The sequence below is a fragment of the Lithobates pipiens genome, unplaced genomic scaffold, assembly GCF_037356315.1.
Source record: "Lithobates pipiens isolate NorthernLeopardFrog02 unplaced genomic scaffold, aLitPip1_a1.2 Scaffold_8, whole genome shotgun sequence".
Classification (NCBI taxonomy): Eukaryota; Metazoa; Chordata; class Amphibia; order Anura; family Ranidae; genus Lithobates; species Lithobates pipiens.
In genome coordinates, this window is record NW_027507903.1 from 631,669,786 (window position 1) to 631,695,325 (window position 25,540).

Here is a 25,540-nt window from a genome sequence, read left to right on the forward strand (position 1 = left end):
CTTTTTTGCCGTGGAGCAGTGTGAAAGAGCCCTTGGGTTTTATTAATTTACTTATCTATTTTATTTACTGTATTCCATTGAAGAGATCTCCCTTAACTTCCTGTCCTAAAGATACTGCATGCAGTTACCGATAATCACTTCAAAGCAAGGAAGTATGGGGATATCCCTTCTTTGACAATTGTCATCAAAAAGGTTTCCCAATTTAATGATTTACCCATACCTCTTATTCTTGTAACAACTCAAAAATATTGGATTTTTCATAGCTTTCTGTACCAGAGGAAATGGACACAAGGACCAACAGAAAGGATGAATCTTTGGTTTGCTCACGTCCATAGCTGCCCATAGATAGGACATGATGGCGGCCTTCGGCAGGTTGTCCGGTGTTCTTGGTCACTCCTTGGTTACCTGGGGCCACTTGTATTCTGCAGCTTCACACGCAGAGCACAGAGATGCAGCCCGGACATGGAAGATCCTCACCTACATGGTGGCAGTGCCTGGCATGGCCATCTGCATGCTGAACGCTATTTTGAAGGCCAAGCAACATCATGAGGAGGAGAGACCCAAATCTGTGCCTTATAAGCACCTCTGGATCCGGACCATGAAATTTCCATGGGAAGATGTAACCAAGAGTCTTTTCCACAGAGCTCACGTAAATACTCTTCCAGACAGCTGTGAAGAGCATGGGCACAACCATTAGCCTTTGAATATGTTTTCTAGACCAATATGTTGAATGCGCCCACATAATATGAAGGGATCAGGCTTTTAAATTTAAACCTGACCTAACAGTAGAGGTCACTTAAATAAAGCTGATGGCTTATTCTATAAAAAAAAAGTGCACCCTTGTGCATACTGGGAAACAAAAAGACACTGATGGCAGTTACCAAAGATCTCTTCAAAGCAATGGAATATAAGGATATCCATTCTTTAAAAGTTGCCATTGAACAGGTTTCCCCATGAAATGATTTTCCCTCACCTCTTATGCCTTTAACAACTAAAAAATATTGGATTTGCCATTGCTTTCTGTACGAGGGACAATGCACTCAAGGACTAACAGGAAGGGTGAATAAGCATTTATTTTTTAAATGACTCTAAACTCTAATTCTTTCACTTTTTTAATCCAGAAAAAAAATTGCATACACTTTAAGTAATCCTAAATTATATGGAAAAACAAAAACTGTAAATAAACCCAAAAAAATTAACGCAATCCGAAATTTGAGTAGTTACTCCCTTAACAACTTAAAATTATTGGACTTGCCATTACTTTCTGTACCAGAGATAATGGACTCAAGGACCAACAGGAAGGGTGAATTGGCAATTAAAAAAAATACTCTAAGCTTCAATTTTATCACTTTTGTATCCAAAACAACAAAAAAATTAAATACACTTTAAGTAATCCTAAATTATATGGAAAAACAAAAACTGTAAATAACCTCAAAACATGACAGCCAACCCTAGTTTTGAGTATCTGCAATTTCTGTGCCATGGCCTACCTTCTAGCAGGCAGTTTTTCTGCCTTCCCTTTACTTATGGTAGGATTTATTGTGCAATAATATGGTTTTGGCAGCTTCTTTGATATCTTTATTTCTTAGACTGTATATGATAGGATTGAGCATTGGCGTCACCACAGTGTACAACAGGGAAATCACTTTAGTTATATTTAAAGATGAACTGTTTTTTGGAAGCATGTAAATGCCAATAAGAGTTCCATAAAACATGCAAACCACAGTCAGATGGGAACTGCAAGTTGAGAAAGACTTCTGTCTGCCAATATTGGAGGTAATCTTGAGTATAGCTTGAACAATGCATCCATATGATATTAGCGTTATCATTAGAGGGAGTACCATTACAGGGACACTTAGTAAGAGGGCCTCCAAGCGAACAATGTATGTATCTGAACAAGATAGTTCCAGAATGGGCTCCATATCACAGAAAAAATGATCAATGACATGAGGCCCACAGAAGTCCAAAGTACATATTGTTATGGTGGTTATTATTACAAAGGAAAAGCCCAACAGCCAAGAAAGAAGGATCAAGTTTAGAAACATTGGATAATTCATTATTGAAGAATATCTGAGAGGGTTACAGATAGCCAGGTATCGGTCATAAGCCATCACAGTTAATATAAAGCATTCTAAGGATTCCGAAGCACCAAAGATATAAAACTGAGTGATACAACCAACAAGGGACATAACAATCCCCCCATTCATTACATTGGCAAGTGTGTTGGGAGCAACATCTGTTGTCAGCAGTATGTCCGATATGGACAGCTGGGTGAGGAAGAAGTACATGGGAGACTGGAGCTTCTTGGTGTTTGCTACCAAAGTGATGATCAAGAGATTTCCATTAATTGTCACTAAATAAATAATAAGAAGCGCAATAAATATTATACTGTTGAATTTGTAGAGCTTTGGGAATCCAAGGAGAATTATCTCAGAGACTGGCGTTTGGTTTCTGTCATACATAATCTTTAGTTTGAAAGAAAACAGACTTAAGAAATATTTATACTAAACTACTGCATCTCTGGAGATTATATTTTTCACACATGTTAAAATATACATTTTTGGGGTAGAAATTTACTTAAAACCCCCAATATCTATTTTCTGAACCCAACTGTTTATCAAATCTATATTTTCAGGTAAAAATTGCATTAAAAATATTTTTTTTTGTGCACAGAAACACAGTTTAGTCACCACTGGTATAAAATAAAAAAAATGAGGTTGTGTTGAGTAAATGGATACCAAACATGGCTTCTGGACAATGCTGCAAATGATCTATAGGTATAGCAATCACATTAAGCAATATTTTTCAAAGCTTCAGTTTTTTTTTTACTTACTTGGGTCCCTTGAATACAATTTTATTCAAAAGGTAAACTTAGCCTTAAAGAGGAGGAAATATTTGTAGCACTTTTGAACAAAATAAATTTATGAGTACACTAATCACAAACTGAAAAAAGTCTAATCAACGGACTGTGTTGCTTGTCATCATCTATGTGGTAAACCAAATTCAAAGGCCATTATTCACAATATGGATTTCACTGGATTCCATTTTCGAGTCAGTTATTTAGTCAATTCAGAAAAGCATGTTATATAGATTATTGGAAGTACTCATGTGTATAAACAGAATTGTGTCTTTGGAGACAAAACAGACTCTTAATCATAATTACGATTGATATCTCATGAGATGTTGATATTACTTGCAATGCTAAAGGAGTTGGAAAATCAAACGTTTTATTTTTATTTTAATGCATTCTATGCATTAAGATAAAAAGCCTTTTGTTACTTACTTACTTACCAGAGCCCCATCTCTGTCCAGCAAAGTCCACGAGTCCCTCGGCCATCCGAGACTCTCCCTCCTAATTGGCTGAGACACAGCAGAAGCACTATTGGCTCCTGCGGCTAGTTAGACAATCAGGAGAGAGAGGGGGCGAAGCTGAATGGCAACTCTATGTCTGAATGGACACTCAGAGCTGCAGCTCAGCTTGGGTGCCCCCATAGCAAGCTGCTTGCTGTGGGGGCACTCAACAGGGGAGAGGGCCAAGAGCAGCGAAGAGAGACCCGAGAAGAGGAGGATCGGGGCTGCTCTGTACAAATCCACTGCACAGAGCAGGGAAGTATAACATGTTTGATATTTAAAAAAAAAAGAAAAAAAGACTTTACAATCACTTTAACCACTTAAGGACTGGAAGATATCCCCCCTTAATGACCAGGCAATTTTTTGAGATACGGCACTGCGTTGCTTTAGTTGACAATTGCGCTGTTGTGCGATGTTGTACACAAACAAAATTGACTTCCATTTTTTCCCACAAATAGAGCTTTATTTTGGTGGCATTTGATCACCTAAACAAAAAAAGACAGATAATTAGATAATTAAAAAAAAAAACATTTTTAAAATTGTTGCTATAATAAATATCCCAAAAAAAAATGTCTTCATGAGTTTAGGCCAATATGTATTCTGCTACATATTTTTGGTAAAACAAAATTGCAATAAGTACATATTGATTGGCTTGCGCAAAATTTATTGCGTCTACAAAATAGGGGATAGATTTATGTAATTTTTATTATAATTTGATTTTTTTTTACTAGTAATGGTGGTGATCTGCAATTATTAGCAGGGCTGCGACATTGCGGTGGACAGATCGGACACTTTTGACATTTTTTTTGCGACCAGTGATACAGGGATCGATGCTTTAAAAATGCGCTGATTACTGTATAAATGACATTGGCAGGGAAGGGGTTAACACTAGGGGTCGATCAAGGGGTTAAACGTGTTCCCCTGGAGTTGTTTCTAACTATGTTGGGAGTGTAGTAACAAATGACACTGACAGGCTAACTCCACCCCATCAACCTCTGCAGCAATGCTGGCAGCATTCAAATGTCTATTTCCCAAAGACAACCTCTGAATATGACGCTGAGAACATCCACTCAACTTCTTTGGTCGACCATTGCGAGGCCTGTTCTGAATGGAACCTATCCTGTTTAACCCCTATATGGTCTTAGCCACTGTGCTGTAGCTCAGTTTCAGGGTCTCGGCAATCTTCTTATAGCCCTAGCCATCTTTATGTAGAGCAACAATTCTTTTTTTCAGATCCACAAAGAGTTTTTTGTCCCTTGAGGTGCCATGTTGAACTTCCAGTGACCAGCAGGAGAGAGTGAGAGTGATAACACCAGATTTAAAACACTTGCTCCCCATTCACACCTGAGACCTTGTAACACGAGTTATATTTTCACTTAAGAGTGTACTCACTTTTGTTACCAGCAGTTTAGACATTAATGGCTGTGTGTTGAGTTATTTTGAGTTATTTTGAGGGGACAGCAAATTTACACTGTTATACAAGCTGTACACACTACTTTACATGTCAGATGAAAAGACATAATAAAATATTTACAAAAATGTGAGGGGTGTATTCACTTTTGTGATATACTGTATATTCCATACACCTTGGCCATGAAAACAATTAAAAAACAGTAGAAGAGGACCGGGGGGGGGGGGGGGGCTTTTGGATATGCCAGAGTTGGTCTACCTTATTGCTCTGGTGAGGGTGGCTGCTGGTTGGCCTCATTGCTCTGCTGAGTGCAGTGGTTGTTGGCAAGTGGTGGAGTACAACTTTTGAGGTGTGGAAGAATAAAATTGTCACCTACGCATTTCTTCTTTTTATGGTCACAATGCTAACACATGCAGCTTAAAGTGGTTTAAGGTTTTTCACCATGAAAAACCATCTGTGCTCTAACGCCCTCCCAGACCCCCCCCCCCCCCACCCTCTTTTTTTCTTACTGGAGCCCGATTCAATCTAGCAATGTGCATGAGTGCAGAGGTCCCAGACGCTTTCTATCCAATGGCTCCCGCTGCTATCAATCAAATCATTTAGTGTGGGGGGCAGGGCCAAGGCCTGCCTGTGTTAATGGATGCAGCAGCGAAACAGCATGGGTGCCCCCATGGAAAACGGCTTTCCGTGGGGGCACCCGATGAAGAGGAGGAGCCTGGAGCACCGGCAGGGGACCCAAGAAGAAGAAGTTTGGGGCTGCTCTGTGCAAAACCAGAGCAGGTAAGTATGTTTGTTATTTTAATACAAAAAAAAAGGTTTACAGACAATTTAATGGACTTATTGTACCACATTAGCATTTTTATGAATAAGTTGTAACACATTTTTTGCATTGTATATTTTTATTTCATTGAAGGATTATTTGTATAATCTATACATTTGTAGGATGTTGTGGATGCATATATGGGATAATTTGTACTTTCACTAACTGATTATATATGTATATAAGCAATTTATCAAAACATTTCTTCACTGATTGATGTGCATGGGGCAATTTAGTTTGATAGTAAACAGTATTTACACATTTAGTCTTACTCATGGGGTGCTATGTAAGCTTTCTACATATATTTATAGCATCTTTGACATCTTTATTCCTTAAGCTGTATATAATGGGATTCATCATCGGAGTTACCACAGTGTATAGAAGAGCAAGAGATTTGCTAACAGACAAAGACAATCCTTCTGTTGGCAACATATAAATAACAATTAACGTCCCATAAAATATGCAGACCACAGTTAGATGAGAACTGCAAGTTGAGAAGGCTTTCCGTCTGTGGACATTGGAAGACATTGTTAGGATAGTTTGGACAATACATCCATATGATGCTCCAGTTAAACCCAAAGGCAAAACAATTACAAAAATACTCAACAAGGCCACTTCCATTTTAACTTGAGATGTTTCTGAACAAGACAGTTGCAGAATAGGAGCTAAATCACAAAAGAAATGATCGATGATGTGTGGTCCACAAAAGTCTAAAGTAGCAATGCTTAGAGTTGTCACCAAGGTAATAGAAAACCCAAGCGCCCAGCAAAGAATAGATAATGTCACAAGCAATCTCATGTTCATAATGGAAGAATATCGGAGGGGGTTACAGATGGCTAGGTATCTGTCATAGGCCATGACTGTTAATATGAAGCATTCTGATGCTTCAGAGCCACCAAATATGTACCACTGGGATATACAACCAGAAAAAGATATAATTGTCCCATTACCTAATACACCACTAAGTGTGTTTGGGATGATGTCCGTGGTCAGTAGAATATCACATAAAGAGAGTTGTACAAGAAATATGTACATGGGGGAATGGAGGTTCTCAGAGGAGGACACTAACGTGATGATAAGGAGGTTCCCACATATGGTCACACAATAAACTGTAAAAAGGGGAATAAACAAAATACTTTTCCAGTAGTTTAGACTCTGGAAGGCAAGAAGAACGATCTCACTTATATGTGTTTGGTTTTTCTCGATCATCTGAAAATAGGAAAATGCAGTAAACTTGATGTTAAATAGAAAGACTAAATTAGTACATTTTTTTTTTTCCTAATTATTTATACAACATTTTTATTTTAGAAATTACTTTTTTTTTTTTACTGGATATCTCCACAGTGCTCAAATTTAAATTGCCAAGGTTGTTGAAGGATTACTGTAAGCAGCTATTGACAAAAACTGCATTCAATTTAAGACTCTATAACTGATAAACAGTGAACGGTTCTCCTGACTTTGCCACATCTCTAGTATTAGTAGAGCTACAGTAATATAAGGAAAGGTTTTAAGAGATAGGACTTTGGAGGAACCGCATTAAAATTCTGTTTCCATTAAAAAAAAAATAGTTCTTTTATATTTTTGTATAAATAAAGCAATGACATAAAGTTCTGAGATAAAATAACAAAAGCAATAGAAATATAAAAACCCCAAACATAATGTAACTCTATCACCCCCTTGACTGGAGGATATACTGTTAGTAACCCGGGGTAAAACATCTCTATTGTAACAATCATTTACTTTTATAGTGGTTGTGATGGATGATTCAGCTAATGCCTAAGACATACACTATATTGTCAAAAGTATTGGGGCACCTGCCTTTACATGCACATGGACTTTAATGGCATCCCAGTCTTAGTCTGTGGGTTCAATGTTGAGTTGGCCCATCTTTTGCAGCTATAACAGCATTAACTCTGGGAAGGCTGTCCACAAGGTTTAGGAGTGTGTCCCCGTCACTCCATAGAGGTGAATGGAGCTTCCGATCAGGTCTGCCTGAAGAACAGACATCCGGGCCTTATCGGACAGCGTGTGTGAAAAGGGCCTTAATGTGATGCTACAAATTGATTCAACATTTACTGTAGGATTTTATATGAATTTTAAAGTACAGACAACAAGAGGTCAACATCTCCGTAGTTTGTAGCTCATATATCAGTTAACCAGTTGCCGACCAGCCGCCAAAGTTATACTGCGGTAAGTTGGCTTGACTGCGCGAATTAACGTATTGGTACGTTGGTTTCAGGAATGATCTTTTTGAGAAAAAATGACTTCCCATGTGTGCCTTTATAATTAACTTTTGTTAACAAGAAAACTCGCTGTAAGCATAAGAAGGTTTTTAACATATTCCTTTCTAAGGTTAGTTTTGAACTTTCCTCCTGCTATTTTGAGGCCATAGTCCCTTGCTCTTGATCTTCTGAACCTTTTTCACACCCCTCGTGTACTTAAAGTAAAATTCTGGGATATCACTAACTAATCTTAAAACGGCTCCCAACACCCCTTCTAATACCTACTGTATAATACTAACCTGTAGAACAGGGGTGCCCAACCTGTGGTGCAGGGGTTGCATGCAGCACATGATGGCTATGAATGTGGCCCAACCTAAAATTGTAAACTTACTTTAACCATTTCATGACTACGTCTATTTCTTACATTTGGTGTTTACAAGTTAAAATCCATATTTTTTGCTAGAAAATTACTTAGAGCCCCCAAACATTATATATATATATATATATATATATATATATATATGTGTGTATATATATATATATATATATATATATATATATATATATTAGCAGAAAATCTAGAGAATAAAATGGCGATTGTTGCAATATTTTATGTCAAACGGTATTTTTGCAGCCGTGTTTTAAATGCAACTTTTTGGGAAAAGGGACATTTTCATGAATTTAAAAAAAAAAAACAGTAAAGTTAGCCCTTTTTTATATAACGTGGAAGATGATGTTACGACGAGTAAATAGATACCAAACATGTCGCGCTTTATAATTGCACGCACTCGCGGAATGGCGACGAACTACAGTACCTAAAAATCTCCATAGGCGACATTAAAAAATGTTTTTACAGGGCGTGGCCTGCAGCGGAACCGAATGGACGTCTGATTCCAGAGCTCCTGCTTCCCCGTGGATATAACGGCGACAAGCAGCTATCAGGACCCCGTTTTTCCCTCATACACCTGGCGTTTCAAGAGGGGCACACCGGTAGAGCATGATGGGCAAACGAAAAGGCTCGTCAAAGCCACAACGGCTAACGGACTTCTTTCTCCAGCCGCGACATGACGGTAGGCAAAATGGCGCTGACCCTCCACCCTCACTGATCACCAAACACAGGCTGAAACAGCTCACCAGCACTTCATCCCCTAAAACGCTGGACTCTTATGGTGACCAAGCCTCCCCATCAGCATCCTCTCCCTCAGGGAGCCCAGCTAAAGCAAAATTAAAGCTGGATGGCACTGGATGCAGCCCCACGCTGAGCCCGGTGGCAGACTCTGAGGATGACACCAGGGAACTCCATGACTCTATTACAAACTATCCTACTACAAATCAGCCAGTACTGGATACAGTACTGAAAGACATGTTAGTCTCACTGAGGAGCACACTTCAGGCAGATATGATGGGCTGTATGAACAGACTCAGTGGAGCAGTAAAAATAGTGGAAGACAGAGTAGATCACCTAGAAGGCAAGATGGGGGAATTCGCCTCCACCATAAATCACTTGGTGGACGCCCACGAGTTGCAGGAGGGGGAATCGACATGGATGAGGGACAAGTTGGCAGACATCGAAGACAGGTCTAGGAGGAACAACCTCAAGATTAGAGGTATCCCCGAGTCCATCCAAACCCCAGACCTACGCTCCTATGCCACCGACCTATTTGCCTCCCTTCTACCTAATCTCTCCGCCATTGAACTGACTATTGATAGGATACACCGGTTGCCAAAACCAGCCTACCTCCCAGAAAAAATCCCTAGAGATGTGATCCTCCGTATGCACTTCTACCATACAAAAGAGCAACTGATGCAATACGTTCGCAAACAGGAGCAACTTCCACCCCAATACCAACATCTTCAGTTCTATGCTGATCTGTCACAGCATACACTGCAAAAGCGGAGAAATCTGAATACGATTACAAAAGTTTTAAGAAACCACGAAATACCCTATCGCTGGGGTTATCCCACCAAAATCACGATCACTTACCAGGAACGTCCGTTTGTCGTAGACTCATTGGATAAAGGTATCGCCTTGCTAAAGGAATGGAAGGTCCTTCCTGATGCTAGAGATAATAATGCGGAAGCCTCCAACCGCCGGCTACCCAGCCCGGACTGGAAGACAGTGACACCACAAAATGCCAGTTCACATACTTGACTAACACGCTGACGGGGTCATCATTTCTCCCTAACGGGGAAGCGGGACAACCGCTAGGCCTGAACTTTTACCCCGAATCACCTGAGCAGCACTTGGTTGCATACGATTCACCCCTATCCTTCTGAGGGGTGTCTTAGACCTATGCTGGAATTCACCATGCATACTTGTTTTCTTTTTCTCAGTTGTGTTCATAAGAATTGGACTTTCTTTGTTTTTTTTCTTTTCCTTATTCAACCTTTATTTTTTCTTTCGGAGTCTTGCCAGTACTCTCTTGATCGGCAGTTCACCTCAAGAGCGCCTGTTCAGCGCACGGATAGCAGCTACCACGAGCAGCTTAAAAAACAGCCCATACAACGGATCCAACCCCAGCTCAACTGTGAGTACCCATATCACGGATTAGCCATCTCATCCCCACTGGAACTCTCAAGGGGGGGTTTCAGCATTCTCTCCATGTATACTGCACCTAAAATGATCTCCACCACCATCCCTCTCCATGGCAATTAATTTCTTGTCTATCAACACCAAGGGGCTTAACCACCCCATGAAGAGGAAATCTATGTGGAAAGAAGCTTTATCTAATGGGTCAGACGTCCTCTGTGCCCAAGAAACCCACTTTTGTCAACATGCGGCACCAGTCTGCAAACATAAAAATTTCCCACATACCTTTTTTGCGAATGCCACTTCTAAAACGAAAGGCGTTATGATAGCGGTCAAGGATTCTGTTACTTTCACTCTACAGAAGGAAATTGCAGACACTCAAGGTCGCTATTTGATTTTGATATGCGATATTAATCAAACGTCTTATACCATTGTGAATGTCTACGCCCCTAATTCCTGGCAAATTCGCTTCTTCCACAAAATTTTGAAAAAGGCCCGAAAGTACAGAAGAGGCTCTCTAGTGCTGTGTGGTGACTTCAATGTCGTACCCGATCCGTCCATCGACACAACGTCCAACCTTAAACGCCTGACTACTCCTCTGGGCAGTACATTGCACAGAGAAGATATATTTGATGTTTAGAGATGTTTACATGTCACTGAAAGGGACTTTACGTTTTTTTCTGCCCCTCACCATACGTATTCGAGGATAGACTTATTCTTGGTTGATCAACACACCCTATCTAAAGCAGTGTCTGCATCTATCAACACTATTACGTGGTCAGACCATGCGTCAATTACGCTATCGTTAAAAGACTCTTCTACTTTTGAATCTATCCCTCTATGGAGGGCGAACTCTTACCTTATGCAATTACCAGAATACAAGGCACTAATCGAGGACCACTTGAAAGAATTTTTCTCCCTCAATGGGCCCTCGATGCCTAACAAATTTCTACTTTGGAATGCCCATAAGGCATATATCCGGGGAATTTTTATAAAACTAGGAGCTGGGGCGAGGAGGCAGCGGCAGCAGAGGATACGTGAAGTTACAGATAAGATCCGTGACCTAGAATCTAAAAATAAACAGTACACATCCCACTCACTGACTGAACAGCTCAATAGACTGAGACATGACCTGAAACTCCTTCTACTGGAATCTTTTGAAAAACAGGCAAAAAGACTAAAAATGACATACTATACACAGGGTAATAGGGCAGGGAAACTACTTGCACACCAACTCAAAGGACATAGATTAAAATCAAAAATCCCCTACATTCTTCATCCCGAAAGCAAACGAAAAATGCATCATCCTCAAGACATTGCCAACGCATTTAGCAACTACTATAGTTCCCTTTACAACTTAAAAGACGATATTGATACTATACAGCCCACACCCACTCTGATCAATGATTTCCTACAACAGTTATCTTTGCCCACCCTTTCCCCGCACCATTTAGAACGACTCAATACACCCTTTACACTAGAAGAAACTCTCAAAACAATAGACTCACTCCCAGGATCAAAATCCCCCGGTCCTGACGGATTCTCTGGGGACTACTACAAGACGTTTAAACTACATCTACTACCTCATCTGACTGAAGTGTTTAATGGTGCCGCTGCCTCCTCCTCCTTCCCACATGAAATGTTGAGTGCTGTTATAGTGACTTTGCCGAAGCCAGGGAAAACGCCAGACACACCAGCCAATTTCCGTCCCATATCTTTATTAAACACGGACGTGAAAATCTATGCTAAGTTAATAGCAAACCGGTTAATAGATATCTTACCCTGCTTGATACACCCTGACCAAGCTGGGTTTACAAAGGGTCGTCAGACCTCGGATGCTACGAGGAGATTGACAAACATCATTCATTTGGCTGGTGCTGGACGGGGGCCTTCTCTGCTCCTCGCGTTGGATGCGGAGAAGGCCTTCGACAGGGTTCACTGGGGGTATATGAGTGCAGTCCTAAACAAATTTGGATTCTCCGGTACGATCCTATCGGCTATAATGGCTTTATACTCGAACCCTTCAGCCAAGATATACACTTCGGGTGTACTGTCTAATTCCTTCCTAATAACTAATGGGACGCGTCAGGGGTGTCCACTCTCCCCACTAATTTTTAATTTAATCTTAGAACCCCTAGCGGCATGTATAAGATCCCACCCCAATATCACTGGGTTTAAGGCCCAGAAATCTGAACATACGATTAGCCTGTTCGCAGATGACATTATACTGATGCTCACAGACCCCGAAAATTCCTTGGCTTCGGTTCATGACACTCTGAGAATATTTAATACATTGTCTTATTATAAAGTTAATGAGAGTAAATCGTATATTTTGGGGCTGGGTGTGGACGGGGACATGCAGTCGAGAATCAGTGCACGGTTTCCCTATAAATGGAGTGAGAAAGGTATAGAGTACTTAGGAATCACCTTGACCCCCACCACTGGCGAACTATACACAAACAACTACATTCCCTTTCTTAAATCCCTACCATCTAAACTACAAGCCCTTGATAAAACGGAACTCATCTGGTCCGGTAGGTTAGCAGCAATAAAGATGATAATATTACCACAACTGCTCTATTTATTTAGATCCCTTCCTATCCCTATCCCCAATCATTACTTTACCAAGGTACAAGCTATCGTAAACAACTTCCTATGGAAAGGAAAGAAAGCTAGGTGGGCCTTTAAAAGCTCGTTAACATCGAGAACTGCCGGGGGGGTGGGAAATGTTCAGATTCATGACTATTACATAGCCTCCATCCTAGCACAACTGAGGGCGTGGTTCCCGGATTCGCCCTTAACAAGATGGCGGGAACTTGAAGAAAGCCAAATCCCCAATACTAGTTTATATAATTACTTACTGACACACACAGCCAACACTTCCCGCATCACGTCTATGGCACCCTCTATCGTAGCTTCCCTACGTGCTTGGAAGCTACTCCTTACACAAACCTTTAACACCCCTACTTCTATCTTAAAAATCCCTACTAGCAGTCTTACCGGACTCATCCCCAATTTGCAACTATCTCATTGGAGGGAAAAGGGTATCACATATATTGATGACCTTAGGATAGGGCCAGCAATAAAGACGTTCCGCACATTACAAATTGAATATGGACTAGCAGACTCTGATAAATACAGATATATCCAAATCAAACACCTTCTTCAATCGAATACTCTTTCAGACATACAACTCCCCTGGAAGATTATTTCATATCTCACAAAACCCTCTACCAATCTGAAGGGGATCTCCCTATTCTATAATGCCCTTAATGATAAATTGACATTCCGCAAGACACCTAATATTAGTGCATGGGAAAAAGACTTAGGTAAAACATTTACGGACGACCAATGGCAAACAGCACTGCGAACAACTTATGCCCCGTACACACGAGAGGGATTAAGTCTGACAGACCTCCAAAGGAGTTCCGCCGGAGTTCCGCCGGAGTTCCGACGGAGTTCTGGCGGACTTTTCGACCGAACGGACTTGACCACACACCATCACACCAAACTCCGACGGAGTCGAACGTGATGACGTACGACTGGATTCGACGTAGGAAGTTCCTAGACAGTAGCCAATAGCTGCCCTAGCGTCGGTTTTAGTCCGTCGGAGTAGCACACACACGAGCGGATTTTTCAAAGGGGACCGGGTCCGGCGGAGTTCCGTCGGGAAAATTTAAAGCATGCTTCATTTCTAAAGTCCGTCAGACTTTAGCTTCGCTAAAGTCCGTTGCAGCCCACACACGATCGGATAGTCCGCCGGACTCAGTCCGTCGGAGTTTGGATGTCGAAAAGTCCGCTCGTGTGTACGGGGCATTATGCTTCCACCAAATGTATCAATTTATGGGAAATGACACAAAAAATATTGCGTCGTTGGTACCTTACCCCATATAGGATCTCCAAATTTGCCCCAAGTGTCTCTCCACTCTGTTGGAGGCAGTGTAATCACCCCGGCACCCTGTACCATATCCTCTGGGAATGTCCTAAAATACAAACACTTTGGAATACAGTGTTTCACATATGTTCACAAATAGCGAAGACCCACATCCCCGCTGATCCGGAACTTGCCATTTTATCCCTAAACATTGATCTGATTCCCAAACCCACTAGACCGATTGTATCCCATATTATGCTGAGTACCAAACTGGCTCTAACGCGCCACTGGAGAGATCATAACACACCAACGTTAAAGGAAATCATCATAACTACTGACACACATGCCATGTATGAAACCATGTTTGCATCAACCCAGGGCAAACTTATCAAAGCTAGAGCAAACTGGAAACCGTGGACTGACTGGTTTAAAAATACTAAACTGATATGATTATTACTTCATAATGCTCAAGACCTGTGAAAAGATATGAAGCAAACTGTGCTATGGCTCCGAACTTCTGGCTTCTCTTTATTCTCTTTTTATTTTTATTTTATCATTTTATTATTTTCTTTGTACTATCTTTTCTTCGTTAATTTTATCTATATTTTAACTTTTACTCCTTAACGTTCTTTTATGTTAAACATCCATCATTCTTCCTCAATTGCCTACACGGCGTATTGCTCAATTGCTGATGTAGTTTGCGTGACGAGCAACAACAAGCTGCAACAAATTTATTGTTTTTATAATACAACACCTTTATAGTGGATACACATGCAATATGCATTGATAAGTGACATCTGTTTTGGAGCCCTATGGGCCTGATGGTACTGCTTGGCATTGTGGGACTGTACTTGCCGAACCAGGGGAAGGTGGAGGTTTTCCCTCTCTAGGCACAGCGAGTACCCACTAGGGGTGCCAGAGGGGAAGCCTCCTCCTCACAATGGGGAAATTACTGGACACACTGGCGGTACATATGGTCCCCTGGCTACTGAACTGGTAAAGCAATGTGACGCGGTACCATCCTTTCTGTATCTTTCTTTATGTTACATGTACGATGTCCTATGTTCTTATTATATACTGTAACCCGAAATGTTGCATCTATATATGTGTAGGTATATACATGTCTTCTTGTTAAACCTCAATAAAAACTTATTGCAATGAAAAAATGTTTTTACGGTTACCAGGTTAGTGTTACAGAGGAGGTCTAGTGCTGGGATTATTGCTCTCACTCTGGCGATCGTGGCGATACCTCACATGTGTGATTTGAACACCGTTTACATACGCGAGCTTGCGGGGATGGGGACACTTTAAAACATTTTTTTTCTTATTTATTTTATTTATGTTTATATTATTAAGTCGTGTTAGAAAAAATTGATCACTTTTAAACATCCTTTGTGACAGTAATAGTTGGTGACAGGTACTCTTTATGGAGGGATCGGGGGTCTGAAAGACCCCCGATCCCTCCTTTGCACTTCAAAGTATTCAGATCGCTGTTTTTGGTGATTCTGAATACTGTATATTTTTTTTGTATATTTTTTTAAAACCCGTGCCATTGGTAGCCGAGTAAATAGGAAGTGACGTTGTGACGTCGCTTCGGTGTTTACAATCAGGAGACTGGAACAAAGCCATTTCCAGCTTCGTGCCAGTCTGTCCCTAGCCGCCGGAAGTGGCGGATCGTCAATCGGGTCTCCTGGTGGGACAGGAGGCCCATTCAGAGCGGCGGGATCCCTCCCGCTCCATGAGATAAAGCTGGAAAACCAATCGTCCTCTCTACAAAATGGTACCTGGATGCAGCTGCAGGCATCATCCCGGTATAACCCCCAAAGCCAAGGCTGCACATCTGCGTACGCTCATTCGGGAAGGGGTTAACTACTTTAGGTCTGCCCCATAGCAGTTTTACTGCTACAGGGCAGCATCTGTGCAAAAAATCACCCTGAATCACAGCTGAATTGTTACAGTCATAGAACATAACCCTCTAAATTTTTACAAAAAAATTAAATGTGTGTCCAAAACATGTGTATTGGAACCAAATTTGGTCCAGTAAGGTGTTGATAACCAGTGTGCAAAGCAAATTCCAACATGTTTTTCCCAAAGAGGACTTCCTCAGTGAAACAGAGGGGGTTGTGTTCTGTCAAAAATAAAAAGGAATATATAAGAGAATATCAACTATACGCATAAATTCACCTCAATACAACATATTACATTAATCATATAAATTTGTACATTAGAGCAGCCAGGCAAACTGCTTATGGATCAAATGGCAAGCAGAAAATTAAAGCATGCCTTCCCTGATCACTACTGCACCACCCATTTTGCTGGCAGAATTCCTGCCAGCAAAAGATTGAGAGCAGGTTCTCTATTTTTCAGTCGGAAAAAGTTCCTATCCTAAAATGCATTAGTCTGTAGCAATTTAGATGCAAAAAATTCCTACGCATGAGGAGGGGCGTGGCCTGCTGCGGACCAGGATGGCAGCCTGAGTTCCGAGCTCCGCTCCACGGCCAGGATACCGGCAACCCGCAGTGACGATCCTCTCCCCAGCTCTTACCATCAGAGCGGGGAAGGAGCAGGGACATACAGGGGCATGTTGAAACAGCGATATAACCCGCCTAAGCCCCACAGATTGACAGACTTTTATCCACCGGCCGCCACCATGCAGAGGCCCCAAGATGGCGCTGACTCCTGCAATCCTCTGCACGCTGTCTCCGTGTCCTCACAGGGCCATCGCACAGCACAACACATCTCACAGGAGGAAGCCCCGGGCTCTTTGAGAGACACCATGGAGAGTGTCCTCCGGTGGACCCCCCAGGGCTGACAGAGGTAAGAGACTGGCTACCTCCCCTGCACACTCCCCAAACAAGGCACCACATGCTAAAAAACAGCTTTGGTCTGCTGCTGTGGCCGGGACTCATGGATCTCACACTACCCCATCCCTGGCTGCTATGCCTGCATCAGATAGCACAGTATCAGAAGCCACACTGAAAACTATGCTACTTACACTACAGCAAGACCTACACAGGGAGCTTCAGATCTCCATTTCCCAAATGCATGACCGCATTGATTGCATTGAGGAACGCACTGACGCTCTTGAAGAAAATCTTCAAGATTACTCTAAGGCACATAATGAAATGCTGGACATGCAGGACCATCATACGGAAGAACTCTGCCACATAAAAATGAAATTGGCTGATTTGGAAGACCGTTCCAGGCGGAACAATATTAAGTTCAGAGGCATACCTGAGTCGGTCATGCCGAGCGACTTAACCCCATACTTGCAACAACTCATATCGACCTTACTTCCTCGCCTGAACGCACGTGACATGATCATAGACCGGGCCCATAGAATCGCTAAGCCGTCGTGTCTCCCAGACGACATCCCTAGAGATGTTCTGGCCCGCATACACTTCTTCCAGATCAAAGAGCAAATACTCTCCTCCACAAGAAGCCTGAAATCCCTGCCAGCCCCATATGCTTCCACTAAGCTCTTCACTGACCTATCTCCGGCCACAATGGAGATGTGCAGGGCTTTCTCTCCTGTTACCTCTATTCTCCAACAGAAAAACACAACATACAAGTGGGGCTTCCCAACCAAACTACTGGTCGGCCATCAACAGAAAATCATTACAATCCTCACCCCAAAAGATGGATATAAAAAGCTGACCAACTGGGGCCTCCTCCCTCTTCCCCCGAGGGACACGGGTCAACTAAACTCCTCTGGCTCACCGTCTGACTTCACCAAGAATGTTGCAGCTAATCCGGTGGAAAAAACTTGACTATGTTAAAGCCTATGTCCCCAGAGCGACCACATCCAGCCTGGGCGTCACACCTTAATCCCTTACTTCCACCTCCCAGGTTAAAAGTGTGCTGAGCACACATTTTGCATGACATTTCTCCCCGTTACACACTGTTGTATTACTGTTTAATCGCTGTTCTTCACTACATTGTTTTGAGTATAGATAACCGTAAAGTTATTTGCTGTTTAGTCCCTCATCGCCCTTTTTTAGTTTTTATTTTTATCTTTTATTCACGTATCTAATTGTGGGTGTAGTCTCTCTCCCTCTGCTCGTGCCTCCTTAGCATTCTCTCTATCATGTCCCTCACGATCACCTCTCTAAATGTTAAAGGCCTAAATACGCCTTTCAAACGCAACCTACTATGGAAGGAAGCAATACGCCAGCATGCAGATATTCTCTGTGTGCAAGAAACCCATTTCTCCAAACTTAAACCGCCCCAGTGTAGCAACAAAAAATACCCTCACTGCTTCTTCGCTAATGCCCCAAAGAAAAAGAGAGGTGTTATGATCGCCATGAGCGCGAATATAAAATTTACACTGCACCACTGCGAATATGATGAGGATGGCAGGTTCATCATCCTCTCAGTCACATTTGACAACCGCCCCCTCACCCTAGTCAATATATATGCCCCTAATAGCGCCCAGAGGAAATTCTACTCCACCCTCTTCACGAAACTAGCCCCCTATAGATCTTCACCCCTGATAATCTACGGAGACTTTAACGAAATTATTGACCACACACTGGATACAACCAGTCCTTCAAGAAGCAGACCCTCGACATTGGTTTCTCTCCTTAAGCGTGAGGACCTATATGACTCTTGGAGATGCATGCATGATTTAGAGAGAGACTACACTTTTTTCTCCCCTCCTCACCAGTCTTACTCTCGGATTGACCTATTTATCACAGATAAACACCTGCTCCAGTCTATTGCGGCCTCCCACATAGGTACAATATTGTGGTCTGACCACGCTCTGGTCACAATTAAGCTGGCCTCCCCATCTCAAACTCCTAGACATACGGTCTGGAGACTAAACACTTCTCTTCTTAATGATCCCAACTTCGAAACCGAAATACAATCCGAGATTGAGGCTTATTTCCAACATAATGTAAACTCTGTATCTGATCATGCCATTATATGGAATGCTCACAAAGCTTGCCTACGAGGTCTTTTTATTAAACTTGGGTCCCAGGCAAAGAAAAAACATTCACGCACGACAGATGCCCTTCTAACACAAATTCGATCACTAGAATTCACCAACAAGAAATCCCCATCGAATGTTAAAACCCTCTCGCTCCAGCTCAGCGACCCCCTTCGTAAAAACTTTGACTATTACATTAAAAGTCTGTGACTGCTAACCTACTCAGCAGCCAACAAACCGGGGGCCTACATGGCCAGACAATTTAAGAAGCAACTAGCTAACAAAAAAATCGCCCACCTCACTAACTCCCAGGGTAAGCGCCCCACCAACCCGCTCGACATGGCAAATGAATTTGGCAATTTTTACACAAAATTGTACAACCTATCAGACTCAGATCCCCTTCCACCCCCCTCCCAACAGGACATTGCCAAATTCTTATCCTCCAACTCCCTTCCCTCCATCTCCCCGGCACAACTTAAACAACTGGAAAATCCCCTTACGCATACCAAGATCCATAAACTGATCCAAAACCTCTCGTTACATAAAGCCCCAGGCTCTGATGGACTCCCCAGCGAATACTACAAATGATTTTCCCAACTTTTAGTTCCCCACCTATGTGACATGTACAATCAGTTTGCCACCACAGGGGTAATACCGACTGAATCCCTCGCTGCCTTAGTGGTCACCATCCCTAAACCAGGTAAACTCCCGGACAACCCGGCCAACTACCGTCCTATCTCTCTCCTAAACACAGACACGAGACTCTACGCTAAACTGCTTGCACAACGACTTTCCTCTGTCATTCCCCAGGTTATACACCCAGACCAAGTTGGGTTTGTGCCCGGTAGGCAAACATCAGATGGAACTAGACGATTTATCGACCTAATCCAATGGACAGAGCATACTAGAATGCCTTCTCTGCTCTTAGCGTTAGATGTGGAGAAGGCTTTCGACAGAGTATATTGGCCCTATATGGAAGCAGTCCTCCGCAAATTTGGAATATCTGGCACGTTCCTTGGTGCCATAATGGGCTTGTATTCCCACCCATCAGCCAGCATATGGACATCAGGAGTAGTCTCCCAACCTTTCCAAATTACCAATGGCACCAGACAAGGGTGTCCACTATCCCCACTAATCTTTGCCCTGGTGATGGAGCCATTAGAACAGACCATACGATCTGACCCCATGATCTCTGGGATAAAAATGTAGATGTAGATCACAAAATTGGCCTCTACGCCGATGACGTGATTATAGCCTTGACTAATCCCCTTTCCTCTCTCCCAGCTGTACACGCAGTCTTAGAAACTTTTAGCAAACTATCCATGTATAAACTGAACCACAGTAAATCCCTTATGCTCAATCTTGGCCTAGACCTGCAAACGTCTAAATCGATCTCCTCTACCTTCCCTTTTGCCTTGGCTCCTAACTCCTTTCTTTCTTACCTAAGGATTAACTTGACATCCCCTAGCCAAACAATAATTAGAACCAACCTGGAAGACCTCGTGGGCAAACTTACTAACCTAACGAAAGATCTGAGTCAAATTCCGGCCTCTTGGGCTGGAAGGATAGCTCAGTCTAAAATGTATTTACTCCCGCATGCTCTATATTTTTTTCGAACCATACCCCTCCCAATGATGCCGCATCAAATAAAAAAAACTCCAAGGACTCATTAACAACTTCATTTGGCAACAAAAATGCCCCAGAGTGAAAAGGGCCACGCTATTGACTCCAGTTTTATCTGGAGGCCTAGGGGCGCCAGATGTCCAAGCTTACTACCGAGCATCCATCCTAGACCAACTGAAAACATGGTGGTCGGACACTCGCCATACAAATTGGAAACAGATTGAAGCCACCATACTGCATACTAACCCTAAACTCCTCCTAGCAGCCACATGGCTCAATCTCCCTCCTAAGCGCTACCCACTCGATACCATCACAGCTTCCAAAAAGACCTGGACTGCAATAACACAGTCAATGAAAGGGATCTCCATGGAAACCCTGACTAAACTACCCATCGAAGCGCTCCAGCTTATCTCCCCGGACGTACCCCTTTCAGAATGGATCAAAAGAGGTATTACCACCCTTGGCTCGCTCTTCTCTGACACAACTCTAAAATCTTTTACCCATCTTGTAGAGCAATACGATCTGCCTAAACAAACTTTCTTCCTCTACTTACGGATCAGATCCATGCTCTCTAAAATACGGTACTCAATCTCGGACTGTCTCTCACTTCCCTTGCTTATATACTATAACCTTGATGTATCCAAATGCAAATGGATCTCCCTGATTTATAAGCTCCTTACCAAACCTCCTCCGGACCTTCTCTCCCCCGGTATACAATACTGGTCCTCTCTGACAGACAAACAACCTACACAGATACAATGGCAAAAGGCCCTCTTACTACCCTTACACCTTTCCCACTGTATTACTCACTGGGAATCGGCACAAAAACTATTTCATAAATGGCATTTCACCCCAGAAAGACTGGCAAAGATATACCCGAATACTTCACCCAACTGCTGGAGAAACTGTGACAAAATAGGATCCCTACTACATATCTGGTGGGAATGCCCTTCGATAAGGAATTACTGGGACAAAGTAAAAGGCCTTATTATTTCCATATCTGGGGTAACCCTTCCATTGTCCCCACTGGACCTACTCCTGGGACTTAATATTCCCACCTGGCCTAATCACCTCCGAACTCTGGTAACCCACATACTTATTGCAGCGAGACTGGCAATTGCAAGAAAATGGAAATCGGCACACCCCCCTTTACTGAAAGAAACCATTCAAATATTCAATCAGAACTTTCTGCTGGAGTACTCTTTTGCCAAAGCTAACCTCTCCACAAATCGCTTTCATAGAACCTGGGATCTCTGGATCATAAACCCTAGAAGCGCACCTCTTCATTGAATACACCCCAACGATCAACTCCTGTACAGGATCTTTATGCTCTCTTACAAATAACATCCAATACCTAAACTTATTCGCAGCTGGTTTCCTCCTCTTCCCCTATATAACTATGTCTACACATTGTCGACCTCATGAGACTTTATTGTAACCCTTCAGGTATTAAGGGTCTAGACATTTTACTTCTGTCATCACTTGTATGTATACGACACCTGGTTATGCCCACTTGGTGATGTTTCTATTTTGCTGTACCGAATTTTCAATAAATGTTAAGTTTAAAAAAAAAATTCCTACGCATGCTTGGAAACAATTCTATGCATCCTCGGAAGCATTGAACTTCATTTTCTCGTCTCGTAGTAGTGTTGTACGTCACTGTTTTCTTGACGGTCAAAAGTTCAGAGAAATTATGTGTGGCCGTGTGTATGCAACCTGAGCTTGAACAGAATTCCGTCAGAAAAATCCAAGATTTTCTCGATGGAAATTCTGCTCGAGTGTACGGGGCATACGTTTCTGAACGGCCGTTTCTCAACCAGAAATCGGAGGAGATAACATGCTAAGCCTAAGCCTTTGAAAATTTGTTTGCAATAACTACATCAGTATCACTAGCAAATCAGCTTCATTATTAAAGAAGAAGAGAATTGTGCGCTGGATTTCGAGATTTCATAATTTGCAGCGTCACAAATGTTAACTCTGCATTATGAATGCTAGTTTACAAGACCGACTGCTTCTGGCTCCTCCTTGCTTCCGAGCATGCATTTTTGTACTTTGGACTTCTATCTGACGGACTTGTGTACACACGATCGGAAAATCCAACAACAGACAATTGTCAGCGGAAAATGTATAACCCTGCCATCCACATATTCTCAGTGTCTTTATGATAAGCAGACTTTCTAGATCAGTGGTCTTTAAACTGTGTCTCGGGGGCCAGATGTGGCCCTTTGCCTACCTTTATCCAGCCCTTGGGGCACTATTTCAACCACTGACACCAACAATAAGGTATAATTCCTCCCACTAACATCAATGATGTGGCAGAATTCCTTCCACTGACACCAACGATGGGACACTATTCTTCTAAGTGACACCAAAGATAGGGTATCTCTTAATCCGACTGGACGTCAGGACATTTTCTACTCCCACTGGCCCTAGTCAGACCCTTCTAAAGTATAAAGGACTGTAAACCGACCCTTTGTTTAGAAAGTTTGGAGACCCTTGTTCTAGATATAACAAATTGAGTGTCATAAAACCCACAGTCCACTTTCACAATGACATCATCATTACCTTGGCTTCAAGCTATGAGGTCTTTTTTCAATTTTATAGATATTACAACTTCATTTACTTAAAAGGGGTTGTAAAGGTATTTTTTTTTTAAATAACAAATGTCATATTTACCTCTTCCGTACAAGGGTTTTGCACAGAGCGGCCCCATTCTACCTCTTCTGGGGTCCCCCGTGGCGCTTCTGGCTCCTCCTCTTCCCGAGTGCCCCACAGAGAGCCACATTCCATGGGAGCACTCATGTGGGTGTGCTTCTGAGTCCTGCTGCTGCGTTCATTGACACAGACAGCAGGACTCGGCCCCGCCCCCAGCTCCCACCTCACTTGATTTGATTGACAGCAATGGCCGCTCTGCTATCAATCTATCTAATGGGGACTCGAGACAGCGGCTGGAGCTTCTTGACTTGTCCTCGTTGCTGGAACGATAGGGTTCAGGTAAGCTGCTGCACTACAGAAGGTTTTTCACCTGAATGCATAGAATGCATTCAGGTGAAAAACCTCAAGGGTTTACAACCCCCTTAAAGGGGTTGTAAAGTTAGAAGGTTTTTTACCTTAATGCATTCTTTCCAATAAGATAAAACACCTTCTGTGTGCAGCAGCCCCCCTCAGCCCCCATACCACTTACCTGAACCCATATAGATCCAGCAATGTTGCAGGCTTGTCTCGGCTGCTCAAGACTCCCTTCCTCATTGGCTGAGACAGCAGCGTGATGCCATTGGCTCCCACTGCGGTCAAAGTCAATCAGCCAATCAGGAGAAAAAAGGGGCAGGACGGGCCTTAGCTCTGTGTCTGAATGGACACAGGGAGCTATGACTCAGGCTTGGATGCCCCCCATAGCAAGCTTCTTTCTGTGGGGGCACTCAACAGAAGTAAGGGGCCAGATGAATACAGAAGAGGTACCCAAGAAGAGGAGGATCTGGGCTGCTCGGTGAAAATCTACCTCACAGGGCAGGTAAGTGTAACAGGTTTGTTACTTCTAACAAAAAAAAGAAGAAGACTTTACAATCACTTTAAGCCCTTGTACACACGGTCGGAGATTCCGACAACCAAATCCGTCGGATTTTGTCCAACGGATCTTGTCCGAAACTGTTGCATACACACGGTCGGACAAAGTTATCGGAAAATCCGATCTTTCAGAACGTGATGACGTAATTTCCTAACGATGGGACTATGGTCAGGCTAGTAGCCTATAGCTTTGATGTAGGAATTTGATCTGAGCATGCGTGGCACTTTGTCCGATCGGAATTGTCTACACATGATCGGAGTATGTCTGATCGGAGCATTTGGTTGGAAAATATTTCCGGCAAGTTGGAAAATTTGGTCCGATGGATATTCCGACGGAAACAGTCCGATGCAGACCACACAGTCAGAATATCCGACAAAATTCTCCGATCTGACACATTCCGTCGGAATCTCCGATTGTGTGTACAAGGGCTAAGAATAAAACTCAAACTGAATTGCTCACACACTTTAATTTCTTGGACACCACAATGCAAATACAAAAATAGCATACAAACATTAATTTTCTGCAACAGTACTGACCACTATACCTACCATAGGAATACAAGCTTCTACCTCATGAACATACCTGTCTATAGTCAGTCCATAGGATAAAACTAGAATTATAGACAAAAGTAGCCACTTGAGACAACGCAAGTGAATGTTCATGAATAAAGGATGTGACTTAAGAAATATGTCTGTTCAGATAAGAAAAGCCATTACTGTCCCTTGAACCATTATTTCTTAATATACTTGTAAAGAAAAGTATATGGATTTGAAGTTATAAATATTTTCAAAAGAAATCCATTGTTCCTGCACAAGCAATCCCCAATATTAAATTAATAATTGGGAATAATTTTGCTTTTCGAAAACTATTCAGAGGAATATAAACTTTCCACAAACGCTTTCAGTATCATCAGCTCACATCTAGATATGAAAGGTGTAAATAATTCTTACCTTTAAATAATGTAGCATCAGGTCCCTAATAACAATTCTGAACACAAAGCTCTCCCTGTAAATTCTAAGATTTTTAAATTAGTAATAGCACTCATTACACTTGTATTTGATTGGAAACTCTTCATTTGTCTTTGTATGAAAATTAATTTTAGGATAACACTAGTATAATCCACAATAAAGAAACCTAATGCTTCAAAAAACCTTCATCCTGAAAAATTTCTAATTGAAATTTCAAATTAAAAACATGTGATTTTGTGGCAAGAA

The 25,540-nt window shown here is 42.2% G+C and overlaps 2 protein-coding genes across 2 annotated transcripts; both read right to left on the reverse strand.

The window, feature by feature from the left end:
• Nucleotides 1–1,101: 1,101 nt before the first annotated feature.
• LOC143961518 (olfactory receptor 11L1-like) lies at nucleotides 1,102–3,830 on the reverse strand. The gene is made up of 2 exons (XM_077470814.1): nucleotides 2,834–3,830; nucleotides 1,102–2,353 (listed from the first exon to the last, which is right to left on the reverse strand). Coding segments are annotated over exons 1-2 (834 nt in total). The 5' UTR covers nucleotides 2,835–3,830; the 3' UTR covers nucleotides 1,102–1,520.
• A 1,986-nt stretch (nucleotides 3,831–5,816) lies between these two features.
• Nucleotides 5,817–25,540, reverse strand: LOC143964083 (olfactory receptor 11L1-like). Its single transcript, XM_077473792.1, has 2 exons — nucleotides 25,277–25,540; nucleotides 5,817–6,791 (listed from the first exon to the last, which is right to left on the reverse strand). The coding sequence occupies exons 1-2, from the start codon at nucleotides 25,292–25,294 to the stop codon at nucleotides 5,865–5,867; spliced, it is 945 nt and encodes a 314-aa protein (XP_077329918.1). The 5' UTR covers nucleotides 25,295–25,540; the 3' UTR covers nucleotides 5,817–5,864.